The sequence below is a fragment of the Coturnix japonica genome, chromosome 4, assembly GCF_001577835.2.
Source record: "Coturnix japonica isolate 7356 chromosome 4, Coturnix japonica 2.1, whole genome shotgun sequence".
Classification (NCBI taxonomy): domain Eukaryota; kingdom Metazoa; phylum Chordata; class Aves; order Galliformes; family Phasianidae; genus Coturnix; species Coturnix japonica.
In genome coordinates this window covers 12528444-12547477 of record NC_029519.1, presented here as the reverse complement: position 1 = coordinate 12547477, position 19034 = coordinate 12528444, and the positions used below count along the sequence as shown (strand labels likewise).

The window sequence follows — 19034 nt, the reverse complement described above, 5'->3', positions numbered from 1 at the left end:
ATGGAAACCTTTCCTCTTAAATTGTTTTTTAGGGCAAGAGGTTGTGAGACTGTGGGTGGTATGTTCCCAAAGCCACTACTGCACTTAACTAACCAGAGATTTCCTTTCCAATATTTATTTAGCGATCCTGTAGGCTAACAACATCGTCTTGTGTTTAAAATATGCCAGAGTCTCAAATGCAAACATCCAAGGACAGTGTTTTCAAAGTCACACACTATGTGTTTTCATCTTGAGCAGAGTTAAGATTCAGAAAACAATCACTCACCGTCTTGATGGTTACCTGAATCAGCTGGAGACTTGCTCCGGCGCATAGGGGCTGGACTCTTTGCTGAGCTCTTCTGAGGGGTGGGAGATGACTTACTGCCCGTGGCAGCTGCAGGGCTCCCTTTCATCACCCGGCACTCTAAGGAAAGAGACAGTAACCATGGTTATGTCCCTCCCTACTCTCACAGCCTATGGGCACTAGCTGTGAAACACGCATGGGTGGCCCAGTTGCTTTCTGTTTCCAAAGAGCTGTAGAAAACTTCAACACTAGGGAAAACTGGCATTTCCATATTGTCTTCAGGCTAGAAACAAGACATTTTAGGGACAGGGAAAAAAAGGAGAGCTTTGCTCCTCTGGAAGAGGCACTGAGACTGTACATTAAAATCAGGATTCTCTCCCTGGCAGGGAACATCTTAGTACCTGTGTCCTGCCAAGTGTTTTCTACCCTTCCCCTTGCCTTGATGCCCACCAGCTAGAGACCAAAATGAAAATGGTCAGAATTTAGTGAGCAAAGAACAGGTCAAAAACCAATTAATCTGCAAAACTCTCCCATGAAGACATAGCAGTAGGAACAATGAGTACTGTTTATGCAGGTGCATAAAACCAGCAAACAGCTCATAGCATGACTTAAAGATAAGAGGTGAATGGGACCCGTGACCTAAGAGGCTTTTAACCTGTTCATGCTCTCTTTCTGTGTTTTCACCAAGTTGTCCTTTACAGATGTGGAAAGCAAAGACAACAAAATGGTTTTATAAAATACACCCTCTGTTCTAGTCAGCCATCTCTTTCAGAAAGGTTTACATAAACAAATGCAGTAGATTCATGTACTTAATGCATGAGCAGATGAGAGCCCCAACTGTGTTTTGTTAAAAAAAAATAAACCAGGCAGGAGGAGGGGAAAATGTAAACATGATCTACAGTGCTGTGCAGAAGGGAACTGAAATGCTAACAAATCTGTATGTGTTCCAGGAGTTCAGGCATATCAGGTCTTCAAAACCAGGGTTTATTTACATTAAGAATGGATAGAAAAAGCACTTTGCCTTCCCAAAGTTAACATCTCAGATAAGAAGTTGGCAATAAAAAAGAAATTCCCTCTCTGTCCAATTCTAACTGGTCTCATCTCCTATAACCAATTGTCCTCACATGAAAAACAGGTCCTTTTTAAAGACGTGAATTAGATGTTTCCTGTACAGGCAAGTTTTTATAGAAAAGCTCAGCTCAGCATGCATGGGCTGCACTGAGAATTCCCTTGACTGGCTTTCTTAATGGGAATTAACTGAAGCAGAATACGGTAGATGGATACATAATTGGTCAATTGAAAACAAGTTGTCTGACCTAAATGTATTTTAGTGTTATTTTATTTATATATCAGAATATATATGAAAATGTAATTGCCCTAAATCTTTTCCCCAGGCTTTCCTTACTCTCAGACAGTCAAGAGTCGGTCTCTTCTTCCAGATGGGATGATTCCCTGTGCTCCAGGGATGTCGCATGGTAATAATTAAACCCACATTAAGTTTATTCTCTCTCCTACTACATAGATTCTGGAAACTGTAAATTAGGGATGTAAATTGTTTTGTTTTGTTTTCTTAAGGTACTTGGCTTCTCATAGATGATGCCACAGAAGGTCTTGTAGAGCTTCAGAAAAGAAATATACCCAATTTTTTTATCTCCTTGGTTCTAAATAAAAATGTTTGATGAGGCACTCTGATAGCCACCTGAAAGAGTGTGCAAATAACTGCTCCTGGTGTTAATCAGCCTAATGAAAACATGGGGGACAATCATCTTCAGGCACTACAGAAGTAATATTTATCAAGGCTTTTGCATGTAGCTGTTTATCAGAAACAGTGTAACGTTTGGATCAGCAATGTCAGTGCACCAGATACGGCTTTCTCAGAAACCAAGGGACTTTAAAACAGTGAGTTACATCAGTATTTAGTCATCTGAATTGATCCTTAAAATATAAAATCAAAAAAGTGAAAATATTTTGTTGCTTTTTTTCAAGAGCTTATTCAATTATTTTTTTTCTCCCCAAAGGATAATTCCTCACAGAGAAGCTCAGCTCTGCATTTACCAGCATAGAAATGCTGACTCTGATGAATTTCTCCAGCTCAGCCATCAGCAAGTGTCAGCACACCAAAGGCAATTACTGAGCATTTGTATGCTTTGCAACGAGGTAATAAATGTGGACATCTGATTGTGCTGACGTCAGTATAAGCAGACCTCTTAGCATTGTGGGGTGTGACATTTCAGTGTGCTGATGCTGAAACCAGCCAGTATGAATGCGACAGAGCAGCAACATCTGGAAGGTGCTTAGCAACAGGGATTATAGGGCAGAAGCTGTGGTGGGCAGTCAGAAAGAAAAAGATGACATAATCCTCTCATGGTATTTCTCTTTTTGTTTCCTGATGTCCTGCCAGAATGAACATAATAGCCAGCAATTCAAGTACATGTCATCCCAATAGGCAAGAGAAAGTATCCATGACAGAAGAGATTTTAATAAGTGACATTCATCCGAAAGACCTCAGGTTCTCTTTGCAGCATCTGATTCATAACAAGGAAGAATGATGGGTGGATAATGGGAAAACGCTGCTGGCTAATAGCTCCTCATCTGTTTCTTGGGAAGTGCAGGGTACCCTTACTCTCATGAAAATACAATGGGGAGCTGTAGATGCTCAGTACCTGCCCAACAGCAAGCTTGACTTATTTTTGTTAGAGAAATCTAAGCTGAAAAATGTAGTAGAAACCAGGAGTGTAGGCAGAGAGCTGAGCTTCCCATGAAGTTGTTCTGCTAGGATTACATGCAATTTGTTTTATATGTGGAGCTCCCTGTGGAGCTGACTCAACTGCAGACTGTTAAAATAAAATATGAAGCTCACATTACAGATTGCTTCACCAGCCTGATGCAGGCTTTATTCTCTGTCTGCAAAGTTTCAGCTGACCCCTGGAATCTTTGAAACACCCTAGACCACCAAACGGGTTCATCTGGAGTACACAGGTCACAAGTATCAGCATCAAATAAATTTAGCCTTGCTAAGGAGTCATAAAAATGCAGTTTAGAGGTTGCTTTGCCTACTGATATACAGCAGAATATACAGTAGAAAAATAGAGATTAGTCTTCTACTGCTTAGTTCTTAAATAAGAACAGATTGAAGAACAGAGTGTGTTCAACATTACCGCTTTCATCCAGAGAAAAGTCATCCTGTGCATAGCGGAATTTCTCAGGGCCACAGGCGATAAACACATCATCATCCCCAAAGAAATCGTGGAGACAGGTCACCTATAGAGAGAGCAAAGTCATTCATTTTAGTTTTAATTGGCAACGTTCTGACATGGCTCAGTGTAAATTTAAGCAGGAAGGCATTGCCTCTCTGCTACCCCTGAGTCGCACACTTACATGGTCCTGCTTCCTACAAGTCAAGCAGAACAGTGTAATTAAAAAGAAAGAAGAAGAAAAAGAGAAAAAAATGCATCCACCCTGCAAAGTCCAATGAAGTATGGAATTTCCAATCCTTCAGGAGCCGACAGCCTATTAACATATCCTATATCCATCCTAATGAATGACACAGGCATTCCTGAACTGATTCAGAAATAATAAGCAGGGTGCCCCCACGCTGGGTTAGTAAGCACGGCTGTCACCATTGCCCACGCTGATGAACATTCCAGTACCAACAGAGTCTAGAAACTCAAGGACTGCTAAGAAGAGTGGCTGGGCACAGCATGTTCCCACAGAAGGTGTCTCCAAGACCATTAGCAGGTAATCCTGGTCTAGTGGTTGGCAACACTGCCCATGGCGGGGGGGGGGGGGTGAAACTAGATGGTCTTTGAGGTCCTTTTCAACCCAGGCCATTCCATGATTCTACAAATCTTTTTGGACCTGCAGAGCTGGACAGGAAACCTTCATCCCACCCCCCCTCCCTCCTTTCCCATGTCCCTCCAGCACTTGTGCAGCAATTGGGCCTGAAAAAGTGGGAACGCAGCTGGGCACTGTTTGTATCAACAAGGACAGCACTGCTGGTGGCCATTCAACATTCATTTCTCTAGGTGCTACACTGTGAATAACAACATATTCTGATATTTACACAGTCACAGTCATGGCAATTTGCACAGTTACCAGTGAAATAATGAATGCAATTACACAACAGCAGCAGGATAACTGTGCTGAGGGTAATTCCACTGGAACCAGTGGTAATTACACATTAACTCATGATCATGCTATTGTGCTGTCTCCAGTACCTAAAGTTAATTCCAGTCATCTCAGCGCAAGGACATGTGGAGAATGTGCACATCATTGCTCTTCAGGGAGAACCTTAAACACCCAGATTTGTAACCAGTATATTGCAGAAAATTAATCAGACTCCTGGCAAGCTGACAGGTGCTCTTTCGAGGCAAAAAAAGATGATGCTTTTCCATCTTCACAGAATGCTCTGAAAACTTTCATGAGATGCAAAGTAACACTTGTTTCTAAGAGGGATAAAACACTTTGGAAAATCCAACATCAAAACTTCTGTGTTCAAGATGCAGGTGTTCAATAGAGAAACAGCCTCTGTAGGCTCAAGGGACATCAAATTGTGTGTACACAACTGACTGCATGGAGTTTAGCCCAAGGTCCTGGTCTCCCAGCCACCTACTGATTAAGTACAGTGTCAGGAGGAGAAAAATGTGCTAGTACATGAGCATGGGGCATCTCCAGCATCAGCCCACTGACAGCACAGCTGTGCACCTGGGTGAGCCCAGAAGCACAGACCTGCACCTGCTAGAAATAAGTAAACAAAACAAAACAAAAATGCAGCCTTTTCACAAGACCACTGCAAGTGCCTGCAGTACTGGCACCAACATCTATAATAGAGGTCTCAGATGGTTGAGGTCCAGTGTTTTGCCATGTCTGGCCACTGGGGCCTTCACAGAGGTCATATACATCCCAAACAACTGGAGAGAGCCCTGGAGACAGCAGTGGAGAAACTTACTGTAGACAGCTGAATTTCCGTATCTATGGATCTATTGGAGCTGGACTGTGAAAAGTTAATTTCAAGCTCTAATAAATAAAATATAAAGAAGGCTTTTGGCTATCCTAAGAGGGCTCAGTATTTCACACTGGTTAATATAATGCATAATTAAAGCACTGACTAAGAGTGCCAGCTCTGTTTACAATGCCAAACATTAGTGAAAAGCCTCCTTTTCATATGTGCACAACTTTCAAAATGGAGCAAGATGAAATCTGCAGTGGCATTGATCAAAGGCAGAATTTTCTTTACAAACTCAGCGAACTGCAATCTCTATTTGCCTGAAATTAGGATGAAAATAGTTAACACATCACGTATTGAGAACTCCCCCACAGAATGATGACATTTCAAACGAGCACTTGGTATTACAGTCCTCCCTGAGGGTGCATGCCACTGATTCATTTGCAAATAATTGGGTTTGGCTCAATACCCGCACTCCCATCTGAATTCTAAGTACTATACGTATGCCACAGACACTCGCGGTTTGCTTAGCTCACTCTTCTGTATGGAAACTGCTGTGCAAAGCTAAATCACAACATAAGGGTTCAAAAAATCCACAGCCTTTTAGATGAAATCAGAAAGAACCCAGAGGGGCTTTCACCCTCTCCAGGTCACAAGTCAAAGGGTATTCTTTGTCCTTGAACTCCCCATTACCGCAAGCAAAAAGAAAATTCAGGCAGCCAAGGAGGCCCTCAGATCAAGTGTCTTAAGTGTGACAGATGCACTAAGACAAATATGATGACATGTCAAGCAGAGATACTTGCAATTCACCTTCTTGAATTCTTGCCTCTTCAGCTAGTAGGTTAATATGTATGTTTTATACTTGTGAACAACTGGCAGGCTAAGCACTGGAGGCTGATAGTTAAATTGCATAACTCATTTGTTTTGTTCCTGATACTGAGGAAACAATAACTTTTGTATTTGTTTTATTCATTCCCTTTTGTTTCCTGTTGTAAGGAAAGAAAGACAAAATCCAACCTCTTTCTCATCAAACAATGCAAAACATTGAAAATTCAGAAAACAACGTCACTTCATGTAGTTCTAAGTTAGGCACTTTGCTTCTGTTCACTGTACATAGTATTTGCTATTTACCGGTTGTTTATTAAACTTAAATCCTTGATATTACTGTATGTCTCTGGAGCACACCCCGTATGCATCGCTGTCTATATAAAGTTGCTAGAGTAGACTTGCTTTGTGAAAACATGCAACTTAAGTGCTTGGTCTTACTGCAAGGTCTTACTGCTCCCAAGCCAGCCTGCCTAAATGTGGGCAGAAGAAGGAAAACACCAGGAGAGCAGCCCCAGATATACACATCCCTGCAGGGCATGGAGCCAGGAAGAGGGACTGTGAGCTGCTCTGCTGGGACAGCTGCTTGGAAACCTCATCAGCCAGTATGGAACACACCAGGGGTGTCCTTGCCCAGCAGTACTGAACCTTTACCTTGCATTAACTGGCTCAGGGGGTTTTCATGACTCCAGAATAACCTTAAGAATCGTCTGATCTTTACTCTTTGAAAGCCTTTTTTCTCACATTTTCTCAGGAAGAAAAAAAAAAAGGAATTCTACAAGCCTCTCCCCAGGCACTGTAGACTATTTTAAAAGTACATGTTCTGCTTTAGCTTACCCTAATCAACTGCTCTAATTATATCCAATAATTAGTCTGGAACACCATGAAAACCCTGGAAAAAAAATTACCCCAATGGGTAACCTGAATATCATTGTTTTAAATGCTTCCTTTTGCTGTTAGCTATCATTTCATTGAAGCACAGGGCAGAAAAAATGATAGCAGTCTGCTAGTGCATACACCTGTGCTGCTACCTGACAATGGCCACTGTGTGGATGGTTCTTATCCTGCACGATTTGCAATGGCACTGGCATTGCAAAATTAGTAAGATGTTGTCTTCTTGAATCTGCAAATTTTGTTATTAATTTGATCTATAGTGGAAAATTAAACCTGTGTATATAATTACAGTAGAGAGAATAAATAACATTGGTTTACAAGCCTTTGTTTAAAGAAAGATAATATTTAATTTGAAATTCAAGACTGAAACGATAATATTGACATAGAAAGGATCACATTGCATGAAGTGTTTTCTCTCCATTTCCTGCAGCTTAAGCAATGCCAATAAAGGAAGTTAAATCTTCATGCTCCAGTAGATGAAGTGCAAATTTATGTCTCACAAAGTCATTCTTTCTAATAGATTTGCTGGTAACATTTTTCTTTGTGTCAGGTTTTGATGTTTTTTTAAACTTTACAGTACACTTTAGGGAAGGAGCAGAAGTCGGTAGAGATCAAGAAGTTTTAGGGAGCACCAGACCATTCGCAGTTCCTTGGGTTTGTTTCCTCATTAAATGAAATCCTTCTCTGTGTATATTAGAAAAACCTTCCCTGAGAGAACAATGTCATTAGGATTTCCAGGAGGCGATTTCCGCAGTGACTCTTCATTAGTGTCTGCTGCAGCCATTTTAATTGTGGAAAGGAAAGATACGACCTTTGCAGTGATGCTGAGCCTTCCAGTTCATTTTAACACAGCAGCTGTAGAACAAACCATTCCACAAAATGGAGCTCGCTGTGAGCTTATGGTTGGCTGAAACGGTTTTGGTGTAGATAGTCTTAGTTCGCCTGGAAAGGGAGCAGTCAATATGCAGGATATAGGCGTGCAACTGTGAATAACCAGCTCTCCCTACCATCCTCCATGAGGCAGCAGGAGTATTTCAAAATTCTAATTCGGTAATAAACGAAATAACTGAAAAGAATTACAGATCAAAAGACTGAAGGCTTAGTCTATGTCACCTACCGGTGCAGAACCTCCTGAGCTTTATAAGGGTGTTATGCTTAACAAGCACTTTTTGTTCCCTTTCATAACCTGCAGAATGACAGCTTGCAGAGTATGCATGGCTAATGTGTTTCCTCACTGTCACTCTAGTACTGGCAGAGCAAAGGCTGTCACTGCAGTAACAGGCTCCAGCAGCACTGTGGGCACTGCCACTGCTGGACTGAGCTCTGCCACTTATGCAGGAGATCTCCAGTAGCCTGGACTGGCCATCACCATTTGCCAAGAACACAGAGGGTGTCTCCGAAGAGTGATACATCACAAGGAGGGTTAACTGAACTGTCTCTTTCATCTTTCTGAGAAATGCCTTTATTAGAGGTTCCTATTTTTAGCTTGACAGAGCCAGGTCAGGCTGAAAGATAAATGGTCAGATTCTGTAGCTGGTGATTATTCAGAACAGTGATTTATGTACGTACTCCTGCCCTCAGATTTTCCATCTCTTCCTTATGTTGTGGAATGACTGAAGACCTCTGTTTAAATGGCTAGCAGAGATCTGGCAAAGGTTATTTGGAATGACATAATCACAGCTCTGACTTGGGGGCTGAACATACCCCATCTCAGGACTTCCATCTTTAACCAGCTGCTTGCTTCTGTATAAGTCTTATGGTACGAGAGCCAGGGCAAGATTTCTTCTGTTCCTTTCTCCCTTAGTCATAATTATTATTATTATTTTTTAAATTCTTCCCTCTGTAATAACTTTCTTGTTAGGAATTTAGATGGCAGAACAGAAAATGATAGCCATGTTCAAACTGTTCCTTAATTTTCAGCAGATCTTATAGTTGTGCTCAAAGAAAATAGATGTCTATTTCATTTCTTAAAATCATCATACTGGTTGAGCTTAGATGCCTCCAGAGTTGAGTGTGGGAAAATTGTCTTCAGAAGCAGTTTCTTTTAAGGCCAGAAAGGCTGTAGAAACTGATTTGCATGCTATGCACACATAAAGCCTATTAAGAGCAGAATAAAGGGAAGAAATGCATTTTCTAAGGCATACATTTTCAAAGGTACTTTTGTAACTGCTATAAAATTGAATACACCTGACCGTCTGTCAGCTGAAGACAATGCACTTCAGGTGCTTGCAAATGTCCTTTCAACAATCAAGTGCTGGGTGGGGATGAAGTAGGACAAGCAACTGAACAGGCCCCGGGAGTTTACTAAGCTGAGAACATAAGTAAACTGTGCTTTAGCTCAGTTTAAACTCAAATAGGAAATCCAATGGACTTACTTATACTCCAACACCTGCACTCAAAGTCAAATTGGCAGTGGTATGTTTATTTCATGTCTGAATAACCACAGCCCTAAATAATAAAGGCAGCCCTACTGTATAATTAATCAGTTGTGCACTTGCAATCAAAAAAGCATGGTACAGCAACCAAACATACACAGGCTTGTCCACAAGAAGACTCAGCAAGGTCATGTGTCAGAGTGAATATCAGGAATGAATGGACATGCTGAATGGATTTTAAATGAATTGCTTTCTATTCTCTGGCAAGCTTTTCACCACATTTCCCGAAAAAAAGAAATAGATTTCAGACTTAATGGTTAAACAGACATAATGGAAAATAAAGATGTTAATGCTGGAATGCACTGTTCTTTATACCGTTGGGTTTTTTGTTGTTGCATTGTGGAGGATTTTTTTTTGTTACAGTCTGAAGAATGCAAGCCCAAAGTAGGTACTGAATTGATTTACATTTTATTAGATTCTGGTTTCCTGCATTTAAAATAAGGGATGCTTGGATTCAATTACTTCTTTAAAGCATTCACACGCCCACTCAATAGATTCCACATTTGCATTCACAGAAAGAAAATTACTTATCTGTTTTTAGAAAAAAAAATGCTGCTTACAATGAGTAAGCAATAGAAAGATGAGTAGAAAAAGCGTGGATGTTGGTATCCACAAATGGATTGGGAGCACTCCAGCATGCCAGCCCAAACCAGGGATGCAAGTGCAGTTATAGTGCCTTGGGGGACCCTCTCTGAGATACCCTGCAGTAAGGGAAGGGGACTTTGTCATCTGCTCCTCCATCTCTGCTCTGTGCCAGACATCGTTGTAGAAGCTTGTGACAAGCAGGGTCATGCTGGCCCTTCACAATGCAGCACACATTGTGAGGGGGAGGAAAAATCATCTCTACCGTCTACATTTTGCTCACTCTGTAAAAGCCTGCAGTGAGAGTTCCATCCTTTAAAATGATGGAAATCAGAGACCTCAGCTTTCTCTTGTATGCATGGAGACCCACGGCTCACATTCAAACCTACATTTGTTTCAATAAAACTATCAGCTTCACTCTTTTGTACAAGTGTTTTTTTTTCCTTTTTCACCTTCAGTAGAGAAAATTCTGCACAAAACAGCCAGACGGATGCTTTCTTTGATGCATGAGGGAATTTTTACACCACTTTCCATCATTTTTCCTACTTATCATTTTTTTATCGATAAAAAATGCAGATATTCTCCATTAGGCTGCATGGTACAGAATGTTGATTTTAAGAGCTTTACGGCCAATCAGAATATTTTATTATATTGTGACTGAAGCAGAGTAGGGACACCAACTTCTATATGCATTATTTGAATTCATTTTGTGATGCTTATTCAAATGGAATAAGAAATATTCATGCATGTATATACAAGCAACTTGCAATGCTTCAAGCAAGAAGAATTGCTGCTCTCAAAAGGACTGCAGCTCGAAGTACCTATTTATTTAGGTATTGGGAATAGGGCAGTTCAAAATAGAACAGAATAAAAAGTAGAGACGGGAAGGACAATAGGCAGACAAGCTACCCAGTAGGAATATTAAAACTGAATTTAATATATCTGGTGAATCAGTGGTGCTTCCAAACCATGTGAAATCCAATTAGCCCCTGTAGAAAGGTTAGTTTATTATCCTCATTCTCTATACATATGGAGCAGACTATGAGACAGAAATTCAGGCTGTTGATTCTTTTTACCTAGAAGAAAGGCTTTCTCTTGCATTCATAATGGTATTATATGAAGGACAAATGTGCTGTGCAGTGCAGGGGCTTGAGCAACTCACCCATCAACATCAATATATTAAAAAATTACTCTTTCTCCACCCAGAGAACCATAAAATCAGACATCCTTGTTAGCAGATGAAGATAAAGATTTCTAAGGGAGGTTGCCCCCACGCAGAGAGCACTTAATAATCCAGAGAATTCTGAGATCATTATTGCTAAACACTCCCTCTCATCACTTTTGAGAGGAAACTATACTTCTGGACTTAGAAAAGAGCATCAGAGATTTTGGAAGTAGCCTGACTATATGGTGAAAATGAAGCAATGCTGCTCAAAATGGCATCCTTGAGAGAAGGGGCACAGAGTCTGTCAGCCGAGTCAAGGTCAGGCTGAAAAAACAATGGGCTGAAATTTCCAGCTAATGAGATTTGCAGCAACAAGCTCCTAAAAACCTATAGCTGTTGCTGATCCTATTGTGCATATCTTCATGAAAGAGAAAGGCTGTTGTTCAGCTTTGTGCAAGATTTCCTTTAACCATAACAATGGTACTGATTGTGGTAGAGAGATATTGGCAAATAGATCCTCACCCTGATTAAAAAACAAAAGACACACAAACCCCAACAACATAAACCCATGTACCAGGACTGAATGGGTTGGATGCATGCCCACAAGCAACTGCACCATCTACAGAGAGCACAGAAATAATACTACCCTTAACCAATCAACAGGCCCAACGGAGTGAAAAGCTTCACTAAGCACTTATCACTTGTAAACAAGCTCTGAGGGGCTGGAGATCAAAAGCCAAGATTTTAATTCGTCTTGCAGCTGAGCTCTTCCCCAAGGAGCTCTTTTCTCCATACACTCCCTTATCTCCATGCCTACCTACATCTACCTCTCTGCCTGCAGACTCAGGTGGGAAGCTGCTGGGGCACAGAGGAAGCACAACCATTTTTGCTGTTAAAGCTGTTCCCACATGCACATGCAGTGCACACTGACTCCTTAAAAGACCAGGATGGCATCTCAGCTTTCCTTACCTGCCAGATGGTTGCCCCAGGAAGGGTGTCTTTGCTGCCCCTCAATGTCATATAAATGTCCTTGCTCTTTCTCCTTTCTCTTTCCAGCAAGCACTACATAAAATTACTTCCACCAGTTAATTATTTCATGGTTACAAGCATCAAGAACTTAATTCTCAGCTCGAACATTTCAAAGTATAGTACACTGGCCAAATACAAAAGAAAGATTACTTTGTCAAGTTTTACTCACCTGGATATAGTGATGGACTTCAGTCCATCATTGCAGCTATAGTGACTGCAGATGAACTTTCACAAGGGGACAGAACTGATTTATTCATGCATTTCCAGTTTCTGGGGATATGTCCATTGCTCTTGCAACCCCATTCTGCCTAACTATTGCCTACTTTATAGCCATGGAAGCAGGGATGGCATCTCTGCACAGTGCCTTCAGGCAGAATAAAGTTCTGGCAAAATGAAGGATTACACAGGTGTACAAAATAGCAGGATTTGTTCCTACAGCCCCTCTGTGATGTGGTTTAAGATGACATAAGATAGGAAATTCTTCTTTGACAATCACTCAGAGTGACAAGGGGAATCATATTTAATACAAACAGATTTGGTTTCCATGCAACAAGTGGATGTGCTCTTCTCACTGAGGCAGTCTCTCTGAGAACTGCAGCTATTCAACACTGTCATGTGTCCTGCTGACATCAGTAACCTCCTTCCAAAATAAGCACTAAAGTAAAATCAGCATCAGACTTGCCATTATTACTGGTGTGTCAGGAGAGCTTGAGGACACTTCAGTTCAAGTCAGGCACCACCACTGACTTTGAAGGTAACAGGTATCAAGCTGGCTGCCCTTTCCCCAGCACAGTGGCAGAAGCACACTAACACACTTCACTGCAGATAACCTTGTCCTCCCTGGCATGTCGAGTAGAAAGCATACGTTGATTAGGACTATGGAAATGTGTTACCACCGTTTTTTGTTTTTTTTCCAGGGGAAGATGAACTTTAACTCAGTCACAATTAAAAATCTTTTCTGAACATACGAGACTATTCTGTCAATTTACCTCGTGCACACACTTGTGTATCAGCCTCTCCTCCAAGCTGCTTGCTCTAGGTCTCCAACTACAGTCTTTCAAAAGCATGTCTGCTGTTTCCATTGTATCTAAAAATACTCTGTCTATTAACTAATTTTTGTATATGTCACCGAGCTCATATTTTGTACAGGCCCTTCTCTGTTTTGTTCAGCATTTGCAAAATCCTAAATACCTTTTCCCCAGAGGAGATATAAAAGAGCTAATATTTTCACTGTCGACTACGTTAACAAAAAGAAGACACGAGTAAGAAGTATTGGACCTTCAAGCCACCCTTCCTAATACAAACCTCCAAAACCTGATAATAAATGAACCGTCCTGTCCTGCAGCTGCAGCTCTGTTTGCAGGCTATGGATCCAAGTCAGCCCAATTCTTGAAGGGGATCAGAAGATGCAGCTGGTTCTGTATCTAGCAAAAACTGGCTTTGCGTTTCACCACACTTACAAACACTGAAGTTTTACTCAGTAGTTAAATTTTTTTTTTAAAGTTCCTTAAGACATTTTGACTTGTTAAAATCCAGTGCTTGCAAGGATCTTTATTACACTGCTCATTTTAGAGATTAATGGGAATTAAAAGTGCCGCCCTTTAAAAGCGAAATTGTAACACGCTACATTCAAGCTAATGGAAATTAACAATTGCCATCAGGCTGTTCTTTCAGGGAGTTAGAATTTCTTCCTTAATTATAATTCTAAACATGTTCTTTGCATTTTGGGAGATTTCCTGAATTTAATGCAAATGCATATGCCCCCTCTATCAGAACAATTTTGTTTTCACTCTAATTTCTGTTAATCTTTGGATAAAGCTATTATTTTTTTCTAATTAAACAGGTCTTTTCAATTCAGCTGACAGCTAAGAGAGTCATGGAAAATTCAGTATTATGTCCTGAATTAAACCATATTAGGGTAGAAATTAAAAATGTTAAGCAGGCTGAAAGATAAAAAGTACTTTGCAAAGAACATACAGAAAGGCTGCTGAAATGAGTGTCCCAAAGCCTCTCAAATGAAAGTGCTTATTTTTCTTTTATTTGAAATATGCCCCATCCCTTACAATTCTATAGACCTGTGGCAAGTTCCAGCTTAGCATGCAGTAACGTTAAAGGAATAATTGATGCAGGAACACTGAAATAGATGGTGTGTAAAATGGCAGTCTGCATAATTGTCTGGAGTGAGTTCAAGCATTTCTGCAGTGAAAAAACAGTCCTGCTTTATAATCCTATCACGTCTCCTGGCTGCTGTGTAGCAGGCAAATTTCATTTGGAGATGATCCCAAGATGCCGTTAATTTACCAAGGGGATTCCTAAAGGCAGAAGGTTAAAGCCGTCTTGCCCCAGCTGAACAGCACCTGAGAGAGGTATTAAAGGATCCACACTAATTTTGGCAGTGATGTTCAAATTGCATCAGTATAGTAAAGATATTGCACATCAAGCTGTTCCTTAGCATTCGACAGTGTCAGGACACTGAGTGATAAAACACCTTCCTTTGTAATGTTCTGTCTTTCTTTTCAAAATATAAAGTGTTATGTGATGGAGGAAAGGGGAGCAGGAAGAGGAGGGGGGTTAAAAGTATTATGCAATTAATTTCTGCTCTGAAACATGCAAAAGCCATTACATTCAGAAGGTATTTCTCATAGAATGAGCTGTAAGCTACTGAAGCAATTAGAAACTAATTGCTGGAAGATTCCCCCAAGGGACACATGACAAGAGAAGCTGGAGATGGCCAGAGACTTAGGAGCAAAACTACATCTGTTTCCTTCACAATCTGTAAGAAATAGCAAGTTCCTCTTCTGCAGGTGCTGGGTGACTGTATGAGCTCACACATCAGCTGGTTGCAGATGGTTATGCACATTTACATTCCCTTTGTGCACTGCCTCTGGGATAACTGGGTACTACTCTTCTCATCTGAACTGCAGAAACACATCTGGACTTCTTCCTCTCTTCTCCTTTGCTGCATGAACTCATCAGCTCTTCACATATCATCCACTCTCTATCTCTTCCCCACCCCTCTAGTCTGACTGTGTAATTTCCACAACAAATTGATCTTTCCTGCTGAGGAAAGAACATGGGCCCAGTATCCACACACTCAGGGCTTCTCCCTGCTGCCACTGCCTCTAATAGGGACTGTATGGGGCTATTTCTTCTCCGCAGCACTGTGGTGTGAGACAGTCCAGAGAGCACCTTGCCTTCATACTTCCAGGGACAGATGTTGCAAATATTTCCTCCTGGCAAGACCTTTGCCCCATCTCTCTGAAAAATAAAGCATTTCTTGTTTCTTACAGATGTTAAGTCAGACGCTGATGTCATGTGTGCCCCAAGAGCCCTGGGTCAAAGCACCAGTTCTTAATCCTCATTGCCACACTGCGGATCAGTAACTTTGCAACTACTAACTAAACAAAAGGACATTATCTTCTGTAGAGCTGATGATACCTTATATCAGTTAAAAGATGCAGATAGGTTTGTCATTTGCTTGTTTTGTTTTTGATTACTGCAGATGCCAAGAAAGAAGGAAGGTTTGCTGCATGTTTATGGTGGACATGCTGCTCATAAATAAACTCACATATAGACAATGCAAAAAACCTCGAGATGCAAAGGGCCAAATCTGTACTGCCAGAAAAGCCTCTTGGTTAAAATCTACCAAAGTCAGAAGAATTATACAAGGCATCCATCTGACTTTATTCCTTGATTAAATGTACTGACAGCACCTCCAGAACTTTGCATTTTATTTTCCTTTTTCCTCACCTCACATGCTTTATAGCTTCCCTTTGCTCCCTTCTCCTTTCATCTCAGATCATTTCTGACAGGTAATCCAGCAATATCAGCCTCTCCTGAGGAGATCTCTATACTCAGAGTGGTGTGCTTTCCATTTGCTCCAGCACTCTAACACATCCCGTTCAGACAGCATGGGCTGGGCTTTTTTAAGAAACATCAAATGTCTGTAATTCCAGTCGGTTTCAAAATGAGCTGCAGACACACAGCCTCTCAGACTCACGAGAGCAGAAATAAATGGAGAGGTAATTATAACAAGACCCCTTCTCTGAGCTCTCCTATATTTCCATTGGCATCTCTGAAGAAATACTGCTCAGGCCAGAAGATACACTTCTATAAAGAATGTGGTGCCAGCTCACTAAGATGTCACAAACTTCTTTTGTTGGAAGCAGACCCAGACTTTATCAATGTACAATTATTTAAGGACTACCAAATGATCAAACAACAAAGCATTTTTTTTCACAAAATGTCATTGACTTCTAAGAAAGAAGTGGGTTTTGGTGTTATTCTAGCTTTCAGATGTAAAATTTAGGCCAGCTGTTGGTAAATGAAGGTTCCGATATTTTCCTGAACAGACTTTTATTCTTTTCAGAATGTAAATGGAAAAGGGAGAAGTTAAATCTTATGGACCAAGTCATTATTCCTGCAATCCTCTCTAAGGTATCTTGCTTATCTATATCAAATGAAAAACAAGGCATCAACACTGCAAGCCTTTCCACCTTGCCCTAGTAATATATATTGATTCTGCCTTAGAAGTGTCTGTAGAAACCCTAGCAGTGCTTATCCAGTCTTTTGCATCTCCTGTAATAGTGATGATGGATGTCTCATCCATTGTAGTGTCAGAATTTGTTCTTTGAACTTACCTTTGATAATAGTAGGCTCCATGAGATCAGCAGGTCTGAGTCCCAGGTATCATGCTATCAGTGCTTGATAGCTGCTGCAATAACTGCGCACAGTTTAAACAACGTGAAATGTGCTTTTAAATGAATAAGACAATGAGCTGCCAGGAGCAGTATAATTACATACTGTGGTTCCTGGGGTACAGTATTGTATACTGCTATAAGCATTATTAAGTATAATGTCATTCACTACAAACTTCCTTTGCACCAGATCTAATTTTGCATATGCTGATGAGAACCTGGCCCTTTTCCAGCAGGTAGCATACAAACTCACATGAAGAGGTATTGTATTTACATTGCATATATGTTCATTTTATTGTTATTTTCCATTCACAGCTATGGCCACCATGAAGATGAGTATAACTTTCTATTTTACGTATTCAGACCAACTTGCCATTTGAGGGTTAATGAATGACACCAAATGGAAGCATGACAATAAAATTAGCAATGCCCTGAGCAACTTACTTTATCAAAATCATGAGTTTATATGATTAGCAATGGATTCAGTGCAAATCTCTGCTATGCTAATTAGAAGAAACAGTACAGATTATTTGGGAAGAGCATTCTAACAACTAGAAGTTTCTACTTTTAAACAGTAGTACTGGACATCCGTTTCAAATATTCATGCCCCCTTAAGACTATTTTTTACTCATCTCCCAAGTATTTATTTCCTATAATGTGTTTGTGCTATTTTGTGTCCTGAGGTAGTGGAGTAAATCATTCCTTTTTTAAACTAAGTCTTACAGTAGCTGCTCTCAGACTCTTTAGATTCAGGTCAGGTTGCTCTCAGCAGCATCCAACATGTACCACATTCTTCACTCCTCTGCAGCAGGTATGATTCTGATCACACAGAGGTCAATGGGAAAATTCCCCACTGACTTCAATATTCATTGGATCAGACCCAAAATCCCCACAGCAATCAAGAGATCTGAAGGAAAGAATTACAGTAATTTATTGGTTGACACCACTTGACCATTGGAAGACATCATCCTGTCTCCACCAGAGAACTGCTGACAGGGTATAGCTCCAGGCTTCTGCAACATGCAGTTTTCCTATGGGCATCACAACAAAGTCCACGCACAAATTTCATAGGTAACCTGATTAGAAAATGAAAACTGTATGAAACCTAGACTTTTCCCATATATGCTCACATTATACGACAGGTATAAGGCTGAAACGGGTGCCATTTGGGACTAAAATATTCCCGTCCCTTGGAAATTCAACTCTGATCCATTTTGTGGGGCAAACATTTGGTTCTGGTTCTCTACAACCAAATTGTCGTGAGCTACTGAACTTCAAGACAGTATCCACTCATCTCTGCATAAGGAATTACTTGGAGCCATGGGGTATGTCTGAGCTGGTGCCTCTCTATAGGCTATATGGGGTCAAGGACAGCAAGTTCCATCTAATTAATCCATGCACATGTTACAGATACACAAATAGACACTCTCTGCTTTTGCTCTGCAACAGTTGATAATCTCTTGGACAGTTTGTCCCTGACAAAAAGCTGGTTAATAACTAAATAACTAGTTACTTACAGCTGTGACAATCACACTAAAGCAATTTGTATGTGGACATAATGATGTTCCTAATGATGATTAACTTAAATTAAATGCTTTTAATTACAATTTACACTGCCTTTAGCTGTTTTACAGACAGTATTCTGACCTTCATGCCTTACCAGATATGAGATTTATACTTTGCTTTGTCAAAGCTGACCATAATCTTTTGCTGAATAATTCATGTCAGATGCTGACACTGTAAAATGTTTCGGAGCAGTAAACTGACATGCAGAATGATGAGGGATCAAATCTCTGTCAGTCACTCTCAAGCCATTTGTGTGAGTGTCTGAGGCAACAGCCTGTCTGACTTGCAAGTACTTCTACCTCTTTGCTTCAGCTTCCTCCAAAAGCAGAGAATCTTGCTTTTTATTTCAGTAGGTGCATGCAGAATCCTGCAGACCAATTCAGTTTGTCAAAGTGTCTTCTTCTCAGTGTTCTATTAGGAGAAAGACAACTACAGGAGCCCGGAATACATACTGAACACATGCTTAAAACATTAACTCCAAAGGATCCTTAGAGGCAGCATCTTCATTATTCAGAAAATCTTGGCATGTAAACTCCACCTACCAGCACTCAAAAGGAATGAGTGATCAAAGCCAGATTATAGATTCATTAGTGATTATTCTGTCTGGAAAATC

At 40.6% G+C, this 19034-nt stretch overlaps 1 protein-coding gene across 4 annotated transcripts in view; it reads right to left on the bottom strand.

Moving 5' to 3' along the window:
- The window catches only part of DCX (doublecortin), a 78436-nt gene that overhangs the window by 23249 nt on the left and 36153 nt on the right, over positions 1-19034 (bottom strand). For 2 of the 4 annotated variants that reach the window (XM_015860655.2, XM_015860656.2), the window contains exons 4-5: positions 3442-3544; positions 266-403 (exon numbers count right to left, since the gene is read on the bottom strand). In XM_015860655.2, the coding sequence (XP_015716141.1) occupies positions 266-403; positions 3442-3544 (241 nt within the window). The remainder of the gene's footprint in view (positions 1-265; positions 404-3441; positions 3545-19034) is intronic. The other 2 variants (XM_015860657.2, XM_015860658.2) reach the window with 1 other exon arrangement.